At 33.1% G+C, this 19,286-nt stretch overlaps 2 protein-coding genes across 4 annotated transcripts; one reads left to right on the top strand and one right to left on the bottom strand.

Annotated features, from left to right (window-relative positions):
* The first annotated feature begins 6,268 nt into the window (after nt 1-6,268).
* On the top strand, nt 6,269-11,613 carry LOC103501486 (NADH dehydrogenase [ubiquinone] 1 alpha subcomplex subunit 1). 3 transcript variants are annotated; one of them, XM_008465073.3, is made up of 3 exons: nt 6,269-6,450; nt 6,583-6,698; nt 11,326-11,613. In XM_008465073.3, the coding sequence occupies exons 1-2, from the start codon at nt 6,340-6,342 to the stop codon at nt 6,673-6,675; spliced, it is 204 nt and encodes a 67-aa protein (XP_008463295.1). In that variant the 5' UTR covers nt 6,269-6,339; the 3' UTR covers nt 6,676-6,698; nt 11,326-11,613. The 3 variants fall into 3 exon arrangements, with proteins under 3 accessions (XP_008463295.1, XP_008463296.1, XP_008463294.1); XM_008465074.3 differs by having other exon boundaries at nt 6,271-6,450; nt 11,332-11,613; XM_008465072.3 differs by having other exon boundaries at nt 6,271-6,450; nt 11,320-11,613.
* A 4,677-nt stretch (nt 11,614-16,290) lies between these two features.
* Nucleotides 16,291-19,078, bottom strand: LOC103501488 (uncharacterized). The gene is made up of 2 exons (XM_008465075.3): nt 18,207-19,078; nt 16,291-18,000 (listed from the first exon to the last, which is right to left on the bottom strand). Exon 2 carries the CDS (start codon nt 17,637-17,639, stop codon nt 16,683-16,685), a length of 957 nt encoding a protein of 318 aa, XP_008463297.2. The 5' UTR covers nt 17,640-18,000; nt 18,207-19,078; the 3' UTR covers nt 16,291-16,682.
* Nucleotides 19,079-19,286: the final 208 nt, after the last annotated feature.

Raw genomic sequence — 19,286 nt, 5'->3', positions numbered from 1 at the left:
GTCTTGTGTAAGCGTCGCTTGCAATAGAAGATTTGGATGTAACCTTCTTTGATGACATTGATTTTCTTGTAGATTTGGATGACGAGAGAGATGAGAGGTAGAGAGTGTTGGGGTTGATGCCCTAACTCTCATGGTCTTGTAGTTTGTAATTGTATATATTATACAAACTTTTTATTTATCTAATAAAATAAAGTGTTTTATTTTATTTGACATTTAGTTGCATTAACTCACAAAACCAATAAACTAATATCCAAGGTTATCTTCTGTAACCTAAACATGTATGTGGGGACATACAAGTGGATCATGTTTAAGTGATAACCTAAATGGTCTGTCGTAAATGGATAAGGCTGGATACCTTATCCTGGTGACACTACGAATACGGCATGCTTTGTAGTTGTTACAATTGTTCTAAAGTGCTACAAATGATTTGATCCTGATCATTTATGTTGAGACATTAGAGCGGGGGTATTCTATACAAAGAGTTTGTATAAGACCGGACCATGAAATGAATAGTCTCTCTTATTAACACCGTTACTAGTTGAGACTACATTTCACCAGGATGACTATAGGTGACTTGACCTGAATCCTGATTGAGTTGTGAACTCCTGCCTATGAAGGCGATCCTTTAATTTGTATGGGTGAAAGTGGCCTATATAGCCGACTCAATATGCCTACCATTTTGAGGATTCGTCTGATTGGGGAGCTGGGAACGCAGCTACACAAGAAGGAATTCACTCCTTCTCTAGAGAAATTGCTCTCTTAAGGGTTGATTTCAGGGCTTAAACAATGTGGCGTCACACCCTCTCTTGGACTGAGAGGAGTTCAGTTATAGTAGGACTATAATTATTGTTCATTAGAGGAATCAGTGGTACTTAAGGAGTTAGATGTAACTACAGGGGCAAAACAGTAATTTTTGGTCTAGCTGTACTTACGAGCAATTTGTGAAGGGTCATTGCACTGTTGATTGGTTATATCTAATGGACACAAAAATATATCTACAGTAAGAAGGGTGCAACTATTAGTCTTTAGTGGAATGACTAATAGTTAATGAATAGAGATTAATTTAATTAAAAAATTTAATTAATTAATCTCATTTCATTGGAGCTTCAATCTGTAGGTCCATAAGGTCCCCTTGTTAGCTCAATAAGGATAAATGAGAATCAAATTTACTTTGGTTTAATTTGAATTGTTCAAATTGATTAAAGGGATTAAATTGTATATGATACAATTAATATAATGTATTTGATACATTATAATGTAAAGTTTTTATGAGAAGTTAATATTTGAATATGATTCAAATAATAATAATAATATGAATAAGATTCATAAATAAACTATAGGTTAAAATTGAATTCGATTCATATTAGAACTATAGATTATATGAGATATCTAAACCATTGGTTATATTATACATGATATAATATAAAGTTTATATTATATGAGATATAATATATTTTAATTAAATTTATATTGATTTTATATTATATGAGATATAATATATATTAATTAAATTTATATTGATTTTATTTTATTTTGATAACTTTCCCCTCCATGGTTAAGATTTGTTTTTAAAAAGAAAAAAAAAACACAATCTTACGATCTCTCTATATTTCAAAAGGAAACAAAATTCTCCAAAAAAATTCTTCCCTCACCAAAATTACAGAAGCCCACAACTCTCTGTGATTCTTTACTTGAAGAATAACGAGGAAGATTTTGTAGTGTCTCGAAACTTGGAAGAAGAATTGGTTCTACAAAGGTTAGTTTATTTTCACCTTTTCCTCCATGAGAAGCATGTTTATTATTTTTCTTTGAATTTGTTGGTTTCATAAATTGAATTTCACTTGCACGGCGTTCATACGCTTCCGCTTTAGGAATTCCATTCCTTCAAAGAAGTCCCACTGGACGTACCAATTTGTTCACACGAGATTTCTGGAGAAATTTGATTCGTGGAGTTGAACTTGTGTTGCGATGTGGTTCGATCTCTAGATTTTGATCCTCTGATTCTCTCTCGACTAGACACTTACGCTTGATTTGAGAAAGCGAGCGGAGCACGTGATGTTCTTGAAGTTTGGAGTCGTGGAAGAAAGCTTGTATCTTTAAAGGAGCTTCAATCTTCGAAAGTGGTTGACTTCAGGAGTATAAGTCTTTGGGAGAATTCTTAGTTAAAAATTTTCAACCCCACAAATGAAGAGAACTCCTCTATTTGTAGAGTTCCTTGGTGGGCTTTTATGAATTTTGGCCTAATCCACCAGATCCATAAGCTCAATTATATGGATTTGGGTTCTATTTAACTTTTGGCTAAATTAAGCTTGCTCCATTAAATTTTAGTCCAAGTAAATAATATTTAATTGAATCAAGATAATTAATTTGATCCAATTGTCATAATAAAGACATGTGACATCATTAGAATTGGCCGATTTGTCTTTAGATTTAATTTGCGACACATGTCAATTTTTAGTTAATCTCAAATGCAATTATTTTAGTAAATGACGTGACAATTTGTTATTAGTTCCAAAATTCCTTATTCAACAATGACATGACATGTATTATACTTTTTGGGACTAAGAATGGGGTTTAAGTGGGGGATATTATTATTCAACACTTTACTTCTACATCTGATCATCGAAAAATCGAATCCCAAATTCTTCGTGTATTTCCAATTTCTTGGGTCACTTATCTAGGGACATTTATGTTTTGTTTATAAAGGCGAAAAACTTATTGATGACAAGACATGCATTAGAGTTATGGGATTAAGGATGGTTATCAAGTGTGAGAATATTGTCATTCAACTTCACATCTACATTTGATCATCGAAAAATCGAACCCTAATTCTTCGTCTATTTCCAATTTCTTTGGTCACTTAACGACAATAATCAAACTTTCAACACACAATTAACATTTATCACCATCAAAGTTCCACATAATTTCTGTAGCTATTTCATATCTTCGTCAAATCATATGCGTTCAGGCAGAAATGATTGGAGCTAGCTTCTAGTTTCGTCCCTTTCAAACTTTTCAAAGTCTTTATACATTTGGTGCAAATCAAGGGATTTTTTTCTTGTCGACTTCTCCGACCGGAGACTCACGTGTCGAATAACCCATTGCAAATCCCAAGAAGAACCACGACTGAAAAACAGAACACCCACAACGAAACTCACCGTGAAACTTGTTGAAAACACTGCTCGACCCTTCTATCCTCTTGCCCATGGCTAAACCCGTGAAAGTTGACTAAATTCGTCTCCAACAAACGTCAGAACATAAAAACTTGCCACAAACCCACGATCAACGTCAAATGCCGTCAGACGTTGCTCGAAAAAGGTCATCGTCACTTACTTCGAAACTCCAACTTCTTCCTCTCCGTCGGTCACACTTTTCTTCTCTCTTGTTTGCAAGAAAATCATTCTCCCTCTTATTGTGTCTGTCTCTTGCGTTGCCTGCCCCCCTTCTCTCAATCTCCTTCTTTTCTTTTCTCAAATAAAACGTAAAAGAAGAAGATTCAAATAATTGCAAAAATTTCATTGAGGCATAATTACAATTCTAAATTTAAATTCAAATTGTTATTAAAAATATATATTATGTATTATTTAATAAATTGTTTAAAATATATAAAAAAAATGAAAATCTTGTATTTATATTTGGCATTATTTTAGGGGAGGATCTAAAATTTATATTCAAATTATTATTAAAAATATATATTATGTATTATTTAATAAATTTTTATAAATTGTTTAAAATATAATAGTAGTCGAGATTGTTGTAATATTGTCTAAAAACAAAATAGTAGATTTAGTTAAAATTTACCAAATTTGAATGTTGTTTGCAAAGTACATTGTCTTCGTGCTATTTCCTATATTCTGCTCATTTTTTAAGCTATTCAAATATATTGTATTTGGAATATATGGATTATCATAGTCCCAAAAAAATGATACTATATCTTGTTGACCAACTTTTTAACCTTTTTGTGTGTGTTTCAAATCTATTGTTTAGAACATCATTCATACTTGACATATACTATGTTCGGAAAATCTTAATTCTATTGATTATTATAAAGTTTGGTTAGTTAAACAATTGTGATTATGATTCAATGACACTATTTAAAAAATAGTTCTTATTTTTCATTTTGTAACAAATACATCTTAATGTTAAATTTTTTTGGATTGAAAAAGTATATGATTATATGAGCAAATAAATATTAATATTTGAATATATGATCATGATATATAACGAATAGTTATCACATTATTTAAAAACATAAATTACAATGTAATTGTGTCAGCAACATATGTTATACATTATGTCAAATACTGTGGATCTAATATGGAAAAAATAATATTGTCATGTAGTATGTATAAATACACTATAACTCTATAGAAAATCAACGCAATCAAACATGCCCGATTTAACCAATAAAGCAATTTTGTTAAATTAGAAAAAAAAAGAAGAAGAAATAAACAATAAAATAAATAGAACAAATTAAATATATTCAAATTTATACTTTACTTATATTTTCCAAACAAATATTCTCAAGTAGGTTAATGAATTATATTTATTTACTAACGTACAAATATTTTTAAGGAGCTCAATGAAATATTTTGGATTAAATCGAATTTATTAAATTTTTGTTAATAAATAAATAAATTTGGAGATTATCGAAACAAATTAAAACTAATAAAATATTTTCCTATATGAAACTAAATGGTTGTTATGAAAGCAAAATTACAATTTCAAATTTCAAATTCGCACATTTCTCTCGAGTTCGTTATAAAAAATATTAATTAATAAATTTTAAATTCAAATTTTTATTAAAAATTAAGAAAATTTCATAAATATAACAAATGACTAAAATATTTACGGCTCATAATAAAGCTCATGAAGTTAGCTATTTTTTAAATATTTTAGGTTTGCCCTTCCGTCTTTCTTCTCCTCTTCGCTTGCGATTTTTTTTCTATCGTCTTTTTTCCTTTCTTCTTTCTTTTTTCCACTGCGATTTATTTCCATCGTATTTATTTTTTTTCTATTTCTTTTTTACGTCATTTAGATTTGGGTAACCAAATATGATTTCTTTCTATCATCTTTCTTCTTTTTCTCTTAATTTTTTTCGTTACGATTTTTTTCATTGTCTTTATTCTTTTCCTTTTTTTTTTATGTTGTTTAGATTTGAGTATAAAGAATATTTTAAAAAATCATTTAGATTGGAGTAGCCAAATCTAAACGATCATGTAAAAAACATAGACGATTGTGTACAAAGAATCTTGAAAAAAATAAATAAACAAATCTAAACGATCATGTGACCAAAATAAACGATTATGTAACCAAATTTTTTTAAAAATAAATTGTCTAGATTTGGCTATCCAAATTTAATCGATCAAATCTAAACGATTGTATACCAAATATATTATACACGTTGTTGACAGCATAGTTAACAGAAGTTTTTTCATTTGAATTGTTCTATACAGTTTAAATGTTTTGCCGCTTTGTTATATTTTTTAAAAGATGCCTTAAAATTTTATATTTTGTATTATTTAATAAATTTTTTATAAATATTTTGGAATATAAGTTGTCAAATTTTAAATTACAACAATTTGAATTTAAAAATTTTAAATTCAAATTGCTATTAATAATTCATCTTTGTCATTATTTTAGGGATATTACGTAAGATTTGAATTCAAATTGACGATTTTAGGAGATGATATAAAATTTAAATTCAAATTGTTATTAAAAGTATGTAGTATGTATTATTTAATAAAGTTTTGATAAATATTATGAAATATAAAGAATCTGAACCTATTAAACTTATATTTGTCAATATTTTAGATGTATTATCTAAAATTTGAATTCAAATCATTATTAAACATAACTATTATGAATTATAGAAATAAATTGTTAAGCAATTGATTTAAATCTAAGAATCCAAAAATCTGATAAAAATTACATCTTGATGTAATATTCTCCATTAATAAAATATCATGTTTAGTTAAGATTTATCAAAATTGAACGTTGTTTAGAAGTATACTGTATTCATTATCTATAATATTCTGTTTCATTTTTTTAAACTATCTAAATATATTGAAATGAATTATCTTATATAAAAGAGTATAATCGAGTATAAAAATGTCAAAAAAGTCTGCGTGCTATAGATCAAAAGATTTTCGGGATTTGCTATTTTTTTTAAGTTTGTTATTTATTATTTTGCTATAGTAAGTGGCCCACATTTAATTGAGCCTTAAAGGACGTGGAGTACAAGCCCAATAGAAGGCCCATGAGCCAAGCGAGATATATCGTCGAGCCCTGTGTACCCATCGGAGAAAGCTCGAGAGGTTTTCAACGTCAGAGAGAAAAATGGCAGGATGGAGATGGCTGGAAGCGGCACTTCCTCTCGGAATTATCGCCGGAATGCTTTGTGTAATGGGTAATGCTCAATATTACATTCACAAAGCCGCCCATGGCCGGGTATTTTCCTTTCTATTGCTTTCGATTTCAGCGTTTTCCCCTCTTCTTTGCTCAATGGATCTTCTTTCTCAAAGCTCCGATCAACGATCTCTTTAATTAATTTTTTATTTGTGTGTTTTTTCGTTTTTGTAGCCCAAGCACATCGGTAATGATATGTGGGACGTTGCCATGGAACGCCGGGACAAGAAACTCGTCGAGAATTTATCCGCCACTTCTCATAGTTGATTTTATTTTCGACCTGCATCCCGGTACATGTTTATGCGACTTTATTACTATTTTCCTGTTTTTGATAATGTTAATCTTAGGGATATGAAGCTATTAGGACGATCATCATTCTATCTCTTGGGCTTGGAGAATGTTGAATTTTAACTGTAGTGTGACCTTATGCAAGGCATATAGATTTACAGTGACATTTTTTCTTTAATTAGTTGTAGACAATTGGTAGGCTCTTCTTGTATAGTTCTGTTGGGAGGGGGGTTCCCTCTACCCCTGCCCTTAGGCTGTGCTTTTGTTTTTCTTTTGCAATACCCCAGTTTCTTATTAAAAAAAAGTGTGTATATTCATGTAAGAATTGAAACTCCATCGATAAATCCAATGTGCAAAAGGGTAATTAGATAATCTCACTAACATAAGCCTACGGAGTTGTGGAAACACACTCTCCCAAACTGGTGAGAGGATTACTAGTGATAAAACAGGAAAAGGCACCGCAAGAGCTAGTTCACATGGTCCTTAAACTCCCAAGCTACCAAAAATTGTCCAAGCCCTTCTTTTTTTCGTTGTAGGAATTTAGCGCTAGTATATGTGTCCATTTTGTTGCTATGCTATTTGAGTCAATCGTTGATAATCTGCTGTGAGTTGGTAGGGTAATTAGTTATAGTCTATAGTAAAGTAACTTTTAAGCCCCTGCATTTGCAACAGAATTCCAAGTTGTTAGGAAAAATGGGCTCGCAATAGTTTGTTTGCAATGGTGTTTAGTCCAAACCTGGTGCCAAAAACTGGCCTAAGTTTCCACTTAGTTTCAATTGTTAAAATGACAGCTTCAGGTGATTTATTAACCAACCATTCTACTCTTGTTTAGTTGGTTCCGTTTTGGCTAAAAGTAAAAACAAAATGAGATGAAACTGAAACTTCTCAGTCTGAAAATGGTGGAGGCAATGGGGGCTTGAGAGCCATGACTGATAGATAAAATGAGAGTGTGTGAAGTTAAGGTAAAGGCTAATGCATGAGAGGATTGTAACTAAGAAAGTAGCAGTTGAGAGAGGGAGCAATGTGCATGAGCTACTGCTGGTTGAGATTTGGGAAGTGAGAGGGAGGAAAAAAAACTAATATTTTGCAAAAAAGATCTCAGTCGTTCATGAATCATGTCTATCTCTCCTTCATAGTGTATTATGTGTCAGAACCATGCTGAATCAACTGCTCATCTATTTGTGCACTGTTCCTTTGCTTCCCATTTGAATGCTCAATGATATTTTTGATGTCCTTGCATATCTTTTGGTGGTCGTTTGTTCATGGGCACAAAGAAGACGGTTTGGTTGGCTACTTTTTCAAGTTTTCTTGTGACACTTTGGGGTGATGTAACAAGCCTCTATTTAGAGGCTCTTTCTCTTCTTTCGATTCCTTTCTTGATCTGGTTCTGTCTACAACTTCTTACTGGTGCAAAACGGGGCTTCTTTTTAAGAATTAGTCTTTCTTTTTTAGTATCCAATTGGAAATCACTTTTGTAATCACCTTTGGGGTTTCTCTATATTTTATTTTTTTATTCAATGAAATGTTTCTTATCTAAATAAATAAATCATGGTATAGGAAAAAAAAACTTAATTTCATGTTCATTTGCCACGACTTCTTGGGGACATCTTTTTTTTTTTTTTTAAATGAAATTGACGCCTTTCATTGAGAAAAAAGATGAAAGAATACAAGGGTATACAAAAAAAAGAAAAAAAAAAGAGCCCAACAAAACACCCCCATTAAAAGAACGGGGACCAACTTAGTAAAACGTTTCCTATGGAATAATTGCAAAAGCTCTTCAAAATCGAAGCCCAAAGAGACACGTGAAATTTGACCAAAGACCAAATCTCACTATGCATCCTCTCCGTACCCCAAAACACTTGGTCGTTTCTCTCATCTCAAATGTCCCAAATAACCTTGCACACCCCGACAAGTCATAAAACCCCCCGTTTATCTTTGAAGGGCTGACGGAGGAGAAACTCCTCGATTGTCACTCTCACACTCCACATACCAGAAAAGTTAATACTTAACAACTGGAGGAAAGAGCTCCACACAGCTCGAGCATACTGGCAATCCCAAAAATGATGATCAAGATCTTCCTCCGCCTTTTGAAAAAGCGTGCAACAAAAAGGCCTATCAAGTGAAGTTCTCCTAACAAGTCTATCGATGGTATTAACTTGACCAAGCAAGTTTTGCCAAATAAAGAACCTAACTTTCTTAGGAACCTTAGTCCTCCAGACCACATAAAAAACCAACTCCTTGGGGGGATCCAACAACAGACTAAACAAGGATTTACAGGTATAACCCCTACTAGGATTAGGGTTCCAAAAACCAACATCCCTTCTCCCCTCCCTAAAAAAGCACCCCTCTAGCAAGGAAAGAAGAGAGGCCACCTTTTTCGTTTCTTTATTGTTCAAATTATGACGGAATCCAAAAGAAAAAGACAAAAATTCTCATAACCAACCAAAAGATCTGCAATCGTACAATTTTTGGAAAAGGATAAATGTTAAAGATGCGGAAATAAAGAATGAAGGAAATTATGCCCCACCCATTGATCCTTCAAAAAGTAAGTGTCCTTACCATCCCCCACAAAACAATGAGTAAGAAAGTAGCGAGCTCGAAAGAGATATCCTTCAAAGGATTTCGGAATGTGACTTTAACCCCTTTCGTCGTCCACTCAAAGGGAAGGGAGCCGTGCTTGCTCACAATAATCCTATGCCTTAAAGAATCGGGTTCGAGAGAAAAGTGCCAAAGCCACTTTGCCAACAATGCTTTGTTGCGGATTTTAATAATAACAATCTCTGAACCCCTTGACTCATAGTTAGGCAATTGCATTGCTAGGAGACTAACTCTCTGCTTGCCAGTGTTTTGATCATCCATCCTTTCAAAAAAATGAGAATCTTGTAACTTATTTTTGTTAGAGCCTCTTTTTGTCCATTTGGAATGAACAAAATTTTTGCATCTTCAAGGATAAAGAATAGGAAATTGATAGTTTTGTAGAATTTTTATCATTTTTGGCTCTCTATTGGTGTAAAATATCAAATATCTTCATACTTTCATAGCTATGGCCTCACTTCTCTTGTAGTGCAATGGAAGGAAATTGGTTTGTTCTGTTTTTGTATTGTTTTTGTTTCTGTTTATAATCCCTTTGGATGGTTTTTTTTTTTTTTTTTTTTTTGTTTCCTTTTTTCTGTAATTTTTTAATGAAAAGTCATTATAAAAAGACTAGTACACAATAATAAAAAGGCTAAATCTACTTAACATGACATACAAGTTAGAAAGACGCCTTCTTGCCCCTCCAACTGAAGTGTGGTTCAAGTCATTGGCTGATGTTGGTTTTAGTTGGTTATCTCAATCTGGATTCACTCGTTCTCGCCTTAGGAGAACCACTTGTGTGTGATCTTAATGCTCGAAGTTTATGTAGAATTCTGAATCTGTAACAGTTTTAGTGCCCATTTTTGACTTAACGTTCTTAAAAGTTTTCAGATAAATTCCATTGATATCTAAAGCCTAATCTTGTCCCTTCTGAACGTGAACAGTTTTAGTCATTACTTGACTTGTATTCTTTCTTTGAGATTTTTTCATAGGAATATTTCTGTTGGGTCTTCAACCTGAAAATCAGTAAAATACCCAACAAGAGAAAAACAGAGACAGTACTCTGTAATATTTATATTGCTAAATCAGAATATCAGTTCACAAGGAAGCTAAAGAAAACATCAAGAACAAATAAGGAAAAACAGAATGAAAAACCCAGCTCCTTAGAGAAGGCTGGGAAACTTTTCCCAATAAGAGCCACAGCAGCCTTTACTACAAAAAAACCCTCTTCTCAAATCCCTAAACATTCTTTCTTTATATTCAATCATAAACGTGGGGCCCACTTAGGTGAATTCCTCTCTTTCAGCAGTCTATCTAGACGTCCCAGCTTGTGTTATTCCCTTCTTGCCCCTCCTTTTGTAAGTGTGTATATAAGAGGTCTAACAATTTCCTCATCTTTTTAGTGTGAATTTTCTGTTGCTACTACAATGGATGGATTTCCTTTTGAAATAAGTATTGCCTTCCATAAATCATGGAAGCTTATATAAACAAAATCCAAAACTCCAATGGATGGATTTCCTTTTGAAATAAGTATTGCCTTCCATAAATCATGGAAGCTTATATAAACAAAATCCAAAACTCTTTCCCACATAGAAAAACCTTGACACTGAAAAGTGTCTTTTGAAATTTTACTATTTTGAAACTCCTTGCTCACATGCATAGTTGCACTTATAGGTTTTGTGCAAGATTTCAATTTGAATTCATGGTTCTTTCCTACGAAGCTCGTGTAGCTATTAAATGGACTCTCAGTCTTGCATAGAGCTTCTGGAAACCATGGAAGTTGCCTAAACAATGCCCCGTTATCTACATAGAGCTTTGACACTCAAAATATACTTTTGAAAATAGCACATTTTAAAACTCATTGCTCACATGCAAACTTACGTTTTTGTGCATAATTTAATTTGAATTCTTGGGTTTTTTCCCTACCAACCTTTCACTTATTAAATGGACTCTCAGCTTTCCTTCTGAAGCATTTGGTAATTTTCTTTATCTTTTAATTACTCACTAAACTTTAGGAGACTTTTGAATTTAGAACTAACATTAATGTAGTCCTAGGTACAGGAGCTGTGGATGCACTCTTGATGAAGGAATAAAAGCTCTTGTTGCAGAATGCAGATATCTATGCAATGATGATCACTGCCATGTATTGTCAATTTTCTTCGTTGTTTCTATGTTGATCTGAACATATGTAAAATTCATCTTCAAGAATTACTTCTTTATGTCAAAGTAGATTTTCTCCCGTGTGTTGACTAGTGAGTTTCTGTTTTTCTGGAACTAGCTCTTGCCTCGAGCAGGAGGAAACCCTATACTCAATGATTGATGAACAGCTTTGAGTTCATGTAAGTTTCTGTTTTTTGTCATCCTTTTCCCGTATGAAAACCTTGATATGGATGTCTGATGCAATAATAACAAGAATTAAAGTTGTAGAAGGCATAATATTCTGATGAAGCTGAATCATATGTCATAATTTTTTAGACCCCTGGTTTCTTTCAGGCACCCGTTCATTAAAACATGTACGGTTAATCTGCAGCTCTCTCATAGCTTATTGCAGTAGCTGTTTACAGAGAGGGTGACAACCATAAATCTAGAGACATTGAAACCAAAATTATGTGTTCTCTTAATGTGTACTTCCGAGTTTCTGTTCATGAGTGGACCTTGCATTAAATAATGGTGGAAATGTTGGTGAGAGGGCATTAGAAGTATTGGCAGCACCCACCACATTTAGTTTAGAAATTATAGTAGAGCATGTGGTGGTGGTGGTAGGTGTAGGTGTAGTGAGACCCTGGCCATACTTTGATCCTCTTCAGCCACTAGGCACTACTCCATAGGGAACACCTTTCTGACCACTTTCTTTAGCTGAAAAAGTTGATATCAGGTTTTGTGATAATTTCCCTGAAAGAAAGAAAGCTCAAAGAAGTGGGGACATGGTGGCAACTGTACAGGTTGTAGCTGGTGGATTTCCAATCGTAATGGGAATGGGAGAAATGAGGGGTTGCGGCTGTCAATGGATTTTTAGGCCTTTTTCCTTTGCTTTATGTGGCTAGAAACCACAGGAATAACCTAGCTAACAAATCTTGGCACTCGTCCACACTTGAGCTCCAAGGGGGGAGTGGTCTCAAAGTCAAAGAATTTCTTTTTTTTTTTCTTTTTCTTTCCCCTTTTTGGAAGTTCAACCATTATGGTTTAATATAATCATTTGCCTTTTGAGTTGAGCTTAGATTGACCTTTACCATTTAATAAGTGAAGAGACCAAGAGACAAAATTGTCTATCACCAATCTAGCTAGAAAAGGTTAAATGAAATCCATCTACCCAAGAGATAAGACCAAGGGACTGTTTAGAGCCTCAAACATGGAATGGTCTTTTAGTAGCCTGCCTCTCCAACTTTAAGTTTGGAATCCAAACAACCCTTTTAAGGATTACCTTCAAACTATAACAACAACCATATCTTGCGCCGTGGTCAATACAAATTTAAAAGTTTTCAATTTGCTTCGTTCAATACTATTTGAAGATTGTTATTTGCTATAGCTTTTACCATCTTACTTTCATCATTTTTTATTATTTTCTGTAATATTTACTATTTTTTTTTCAAACTAAAATAATTTACAATTCAAACACACATTATTATAACTCATACTAAAATAATCTACATTCCAAACACAAACTATTATAACTCTACTATAGTAACTCATAACTACAATAACTAATTTCTCGTCCTAAACCTCCTTAGTCTTTATCACGAAATCATTTGGGTCTCTTTCTTTATTAGCAATAAGATAAATTGTAGAGATGCACGCTATTTTTTTTTTTTTTTTGGACTATATAATGGTGTATGAGAATCAAATCTCTAATTTCAAGATCAATGGTAAAAATTTCAACGTTAATTGAGTTGCTCTTATGAAACAATCAATGTTGGTCAATGAGGAGATTAGGTGTTAATATGCTCATTTTAGATTTTGAGGTAAAAGATTGACATCGACATACATATAAATGTATAGAACAAAAATGTGTTATGTTTTAATTATGTTTACATTAAGCATTGACTATGGCTACTATATAGACAATAAATAGTAAGAGCCTTTTTCAATGAATTAGTCTCTCTTTTCCATAGACTACACTTTCCCTTTAGCTTCTTAGTTCCCCACAACATACTAAACTAATGTAAAATATCCTAAATCCTCCTTTATTCCCTCTATTTCTCTTCAATTTCCAATTTAGCTTTTATTATACACCACTTTCCAAAAAGTAGAAAATTATTTATTTATTCTCCCCACCCCCCCCCCCCCCCCCAAAAAAAAAGTATTAAAATAATTAGAAGACAATGGTAGAGACAAAAACAAAAACACAATAACAAAAAATAGTAGAATTGGAGTTTTTGTTTTCCCCTTTTAGCTTTGTTATACAGCCTGTATTATGCCCATATAACACTTGATTGTTTGCTCTCTTGTTTCTTCATTCTTCTTTTTCTGTATTCTTAAAACATGCTTTCTTATCCTTGTGTAATGTTTTGATTCTTTTATTCTTTTTAACATTTCTAATGTACTATTTCCTTATTTCTTTGTATTTTTGCTCTCTTCGGGCATTCTTAAGTGTTTAAATTAACTTAGGGTTGTTCGGATAATGGTGGATGTCCCTCCATATTTAATGATTATATGCATTCGGACTTGTTCTTCAAAGTTCGTTACATGTTTTAATGTTCACTAGGTCAACTAATGGTTGTTAATAAATCTTTTTTTTTTTGGTTGATAAACTTACATTAAACTTGTAAGGTTTTGATTCTTGTTTCTTTTTAGTATTTCTTAGTGATTATAGGTTAAATTCAAATTTGTCTTGATGATGTCCTGTAACTTAGAATTTAATGTTCATGATTTATATGACGGAATTCTAATTATAAGCTACGGTCAAATTTTGGAGTTCAACTTTAATTATACATGTACTATTTCTTTGAAATACTTTTATTGGTATTTTTGTTTTCTCTTATAATTAAGTTTTTGAACTAACTACTATTGTTCGACAAATGGAGGATGTCTCTATGTAGTTAGTCGTTTGTTTATTGTTTGCGTTTTGATGTCACTAGGTCAACTAACAGTGGTTTATAAGTGAAGTTTTGTCAATAAGGACATTGAATTTATTTTTGCTTTTAATTTTAATATTTATTTCATTTTTCGTAACTTTTAAATGTTCAACTTCGATCTTACATTTTCATATATTGAGAGTTAATTCAAGTCGTCAGTTTTTAGTTAAACTTACAAAGTTTAGTCACATAATTTTGAAGTTTACTTGGTTAAAACCAAAAAAGAAAAGAATAATTGAAGTTTGAATCTATTCGAAAAATTTAAATTTTACGTTTGAATGAAATCCTGAACTTTTGATTTTACTGACAGTTAGATTGATTTTTTTTTTCATAAAAAGAATTTTAAATAAGTGGAGTATGCTGGTGCACATAAATAAAAATTAAGAATTTATTTGCATAAATGTAAAAGTTGGAAAACATGTTCTTTATAAAATTGAGAGATTTAATGGATACAAAATTAAAAAAGAAATTGAGACTAAATAAGTTGAAAACAAATTTCAAAGTTCACGAAAATCTAAACTTAGTCTTAATTATTTAAAAAAAGTGTTTTACTACTAATTGTATTTTTCTTTAGTTCAATATGAGGAGGGGAAGTACAAAACTCTTCCCTTTCTATAATGTTTTAATTAGTAGAGTTTTCTTCAACATTATGTTTTATCTTTAATGTCCAACTTTAAATATGTATTTTTGTTATATGTCTATTCTCTCTAATAAATCAATCAACAAATGTTCAATCCATTTTTTTTTCAAAATACGTACAAAATGAGAAATTGATGAAAACCAAAAATTTATCATCATCGTCGTCATATCACTAATAATAACAAACCGCCAACACTTTTGAAAGTTTAGAACTTAAATGGAAACTAAAGTTTTAGAAAACAAAAAACCATGGGCATGAAAATACACTTTTATCCTTTTCACCCCTTTCTCTAACAAATTCAATGCTTACTGTTTTCACTAAATTATCCAAAGTTGTTTGCTATTTCAAACGACTAAAACGGCAGCGTTTTACTAAAAAGTAGGCCCAATTTAATAAATGCACTGTTTTGCCTATTTTAAATATATATAATATTTTTATACATACAATAAATTTTATATTTGGTTTCCCAAAATTCCATTTTCTCTACAGAATGGCCCACCATTTCATCCCAATCATCTTCTCAATCAAACCCTTTGGGGTTTCATCTTTCTTTCATATATATTCAATAACCAAAAATAAAATAAAATAAGAAATCTTGATTTTAAATATTAGTGGAAAGGAAAGACAAAAATCCAACATGTCAATGTCAACAAAAAATAAAATAAAAATAAAGCCTGAAGTTTGGAGGAATTTAGATTGAATGTATCATTAATAAGTAAGTAGTAGACAAAAATAATAACACCCCAAAAAAAAAAAAAATCAAAGTTATAAATTTAGTACTTCAGGTCAAATTAAAATTGCAAAATCATTTAATTCAAACTTAGTAACTATAGAAATTTGATTTCCAAACAATTGTTATCTTTTCTATAAAATTGATACTTATATAAGTTTAATGATTCATTTTTTACAATTCAATACTTATATAAAAAAGGTGACAATTCGTTTTCACTCATCCACCGTTAACTTCTTTTAAGTTCAACACATATAGAGATAAAGGTAAAGGTAAAGAGTCATACATCTAACCCTTTGTATATACCGTATCTACTTATGAAGTCTCACACATCGCCTTTTATCTTCATGGCTTCCCCGTACCATCATCATTCCCTAAACCATATTAACAACATACACTAAATTCATAATTAACACTTACTTTTAAAATATTGAAATTAACCAGAAAGACAACAAATATTGGGGTTTGCTTGATCAGATCACTTTTTCTCTAAAGTCAGCTTAGTCAAACTCCAAAGCCACCGACGAAATAATAACTTCACACATAGGGAAGAAAGCAAAACAAAACAAAAACCAACAAACAAACAAAACATTTCATGAGAATCTCTTTATTACCTTCGGAATTGCATAAAACCAAATTCATCAGATACACAAGAAGAAGAAAATCTCTTCTCAGTAACGTTTTTCGTGCCAAACAATGAATCATTCATCATTACATGTATCAGGAAATAAACGGGATTTACACAAAAATCATCATTAAAAACTTCTACTACTCACAAGAATACCATCAAAAGCAGAGAGGGAATGGATCAGGAAATGAAAACGAAAAATGAGAGGAAAAAAGAAAAGAAAAGAAAAGAAAAAAAAAACATATCAAATGAGATGTGAGAGAGATCTACTAAAAGGGATGAATATGTTTGAATGCAGGAGGAATATCTTAGGACCCGACGAAAGATCGGCCGGTAGAGAATTCAAGGCACGTATTCCGTCTCAAGAGTCGGCTGCGTTCTTGTCACGGTCGCCGTGGGTGCTTTCGTGTCGCCGACTATTGCCATTTGTAGAGGTTCTCCAGATTCTGCTGCCCTCTCCATCTGATCCATTTTGTTTCTTTGCTTTAACTTGCGAAGCCACAGAATGAGGAGTGAGAGCAATGCCAATAGCAATGCTCCACCCAAAACAGATCCTACTATGATCCAAACTCTAGTGTTGTTTTCCTTCTTTGAAGGTGGTGGAGGTGCATTGGGGATTACAGTCCCCGGGGGCGATAGTGGTGTCGGGGAAGGAGCGATTGACTCGACAACGATAGAGAAATGCCCATGTCGGATGGTTGAACATGTGTTTCCAGACTCCACATTGCTAAAATTGGCTTTTCCCTCGAGATTAAACCAAACACACTTTGCAACAGTCCCATCCGGGAGGGACTTGACATTGTCGAACTTAACATGTATCGGGTCCATGGAAGCTCTCATTTCGAGTTCGGGGAGATTTGTAGCCAAAAGATTGGAGGCATTGTAAGCAAGAAGACCCAAAACTGGTGCTAAGTAGGTATAACCAGGCAAAGCATAATACTCTTCAGACCAGTTCCCCAAATTCTGATAAACTAAAACGAGCCTCTCAACATACGGCTGCACTATAACACCGGTCGGGATCTCGAACTCCTTGAATGAATCAACACCATATCGCCTAAAACTCCCACTTCTCAGCCTCATAGCTCTAATGCTAATCCCTGTCAAATTTGAGGGGGGAGCTGCATCGTAAGGAACACCAGTTTTCGGATTAACCAGTGCCTTATAAGCATATTCCTGGAGAAATGCATCCAAAGAACGCATCGAAGAACCAGTATCAGCTGATCGAACCATAACCGAATCAGCCAAAAACAAGAAGCACATTGGAAGAATAAGCATCACGAGACTTCTAGGAAGCCCCATGGATGCTTTGAAATCTCACAACTCACAGCGATGCAAGTAGATTTCAGCTCAACCAGAGAAGAGAACAACACCCGAATGAGAGTTAAAAAATACCACAAAGTGATAACGGCAAATACGCAATAAAGATCTTCAAATAGGCAATAAATCATATGCCCCTCCCTCAGGCAAGAGAAATTAATAACTTGTAAACGGAAATCCCTCAAAATATATGCTCTCAGTTGAAGGACGCAATGCCAAAAACCTAAAAGCAGCTTTGAAGGAAGGGGATGATAAATTTAAACCGTTGCAAAAACCCTTATTCTCTCGCAGAGATTACTTTTTTTTTCCCTTTTGGAATCCTTGAAAAAGAAGCTCCCGAAGACTGGTAAACAAAAAGAACAGTTATGAGGAGAATCAACGGAATCTCACAGAAACAGAGAAATCAGATTCTTCACCGTTACAATATGAGGAGTAACCCTAAAGCTTTGCAAGGTACAACAATGGCGGATTCGAAACCTGACCCAGAATGCAATGGTACTTGAATTTTCAGCAACCGAGGTAATTTTTGTTAAATAGACGAGCAAGTACCTGATTAAATTGGTTCCAATGGCGATAATGTGTGGTAATTTCAGAGCTAGAGGAGTAAAGAAACCATATCACAGCGCAAATTCTTGAAAATCCCGAGAAGCATTGAACCGAACCCAGTAGATATGAGCCGTAAACGAACGCATAAACCCTAGAATCTTGAGGAAAATCATCATTCAACAGCTTCAAAGCAAACGCATCGCATGAACCACGCCCCACATAACGGCAGGGAATAGAGAAATCTTAATCAAAAACCCCAAAATTCCTCAAAACACATCCTGCATTTCCCAACCAAATCTCAATACCCAGCAGCCGAAATCGAAGAGATTGACGAGAGAAAACAGAACCCAGTCCAAAAAACCAAAAATCAAGATGTGGGTATTCAAGAAAACGAGTTGAGGAATCGTTCAGAGCATCAAAAGAATCAAAACACCCGTCTCACAACGAAAGAGAAAAACAGATTCATTTCTCAGAAATTGCAACCAAAATCCAAAACAAGAAGAGAAACTAACTAAAGAAGACGATTTCAAGGAGAAGAAAGCAAAAGAAAAACGAAACTCCACCGCCGTTCTTCCTCCTTTCTTCTCAGTTCCAAAAAGAACAGAGCAGCAGAAGCAAAATGGAAGACAGAGAAGAAGAAGATATGAAAAGGAGTAATAATGGCGGCGTTAAAACGGCAAATGGAGGGGGAAGAAGAGCTTGAGACAACGAACCCACGAAGGAATTGGCCAAAAAGACAGAAAGAAAGAAAGAGAAAGGAGGGTAAGAGAGAGAGAAGAGAGAGAGAGAGAGAGATGAATGTTTTGATGATTTTGTGAACTCGGATCGAGTGACTCGGGAGAGTTGGGAGTAGCGAGTAGTGGGATGAAGAATGAAAGATGGAAGAAATTTTTTAGGAACGGCGAGACATTTTTCTTTTCTAGTAGGTCCTTGTATTTTAGAGTTTTTACGTTTTCAGTACCTAATAAAATTAAGCTTTAAATATTACTTTACTTTTTATACCTTTAGCCATCAAACACAAATGAAAACCTAATAGAGCTATTCACCAAATTTTATCAAAATCTTTATGAGAACTAAAATCTA

This window comes from Cucumis melo, chromosome 8 (assembly GCF_025177605.1).
Source record: "Cucumis melo cultivar AY chromosome 8, USDA_Cmelo_AY_1.0, whole genome shotgun sequence".
NCBI lineage: Eukaryota > Viridiplantae > Streptophyta > Magnoliopsida > Cucurbitales > Cucurbitaceae > Cucumis > Cucumis melo.
Note: the sequence above shows the minus strand (reverse complement) of the source record. Positions and strands in the feature narration are given on the sequence as shown.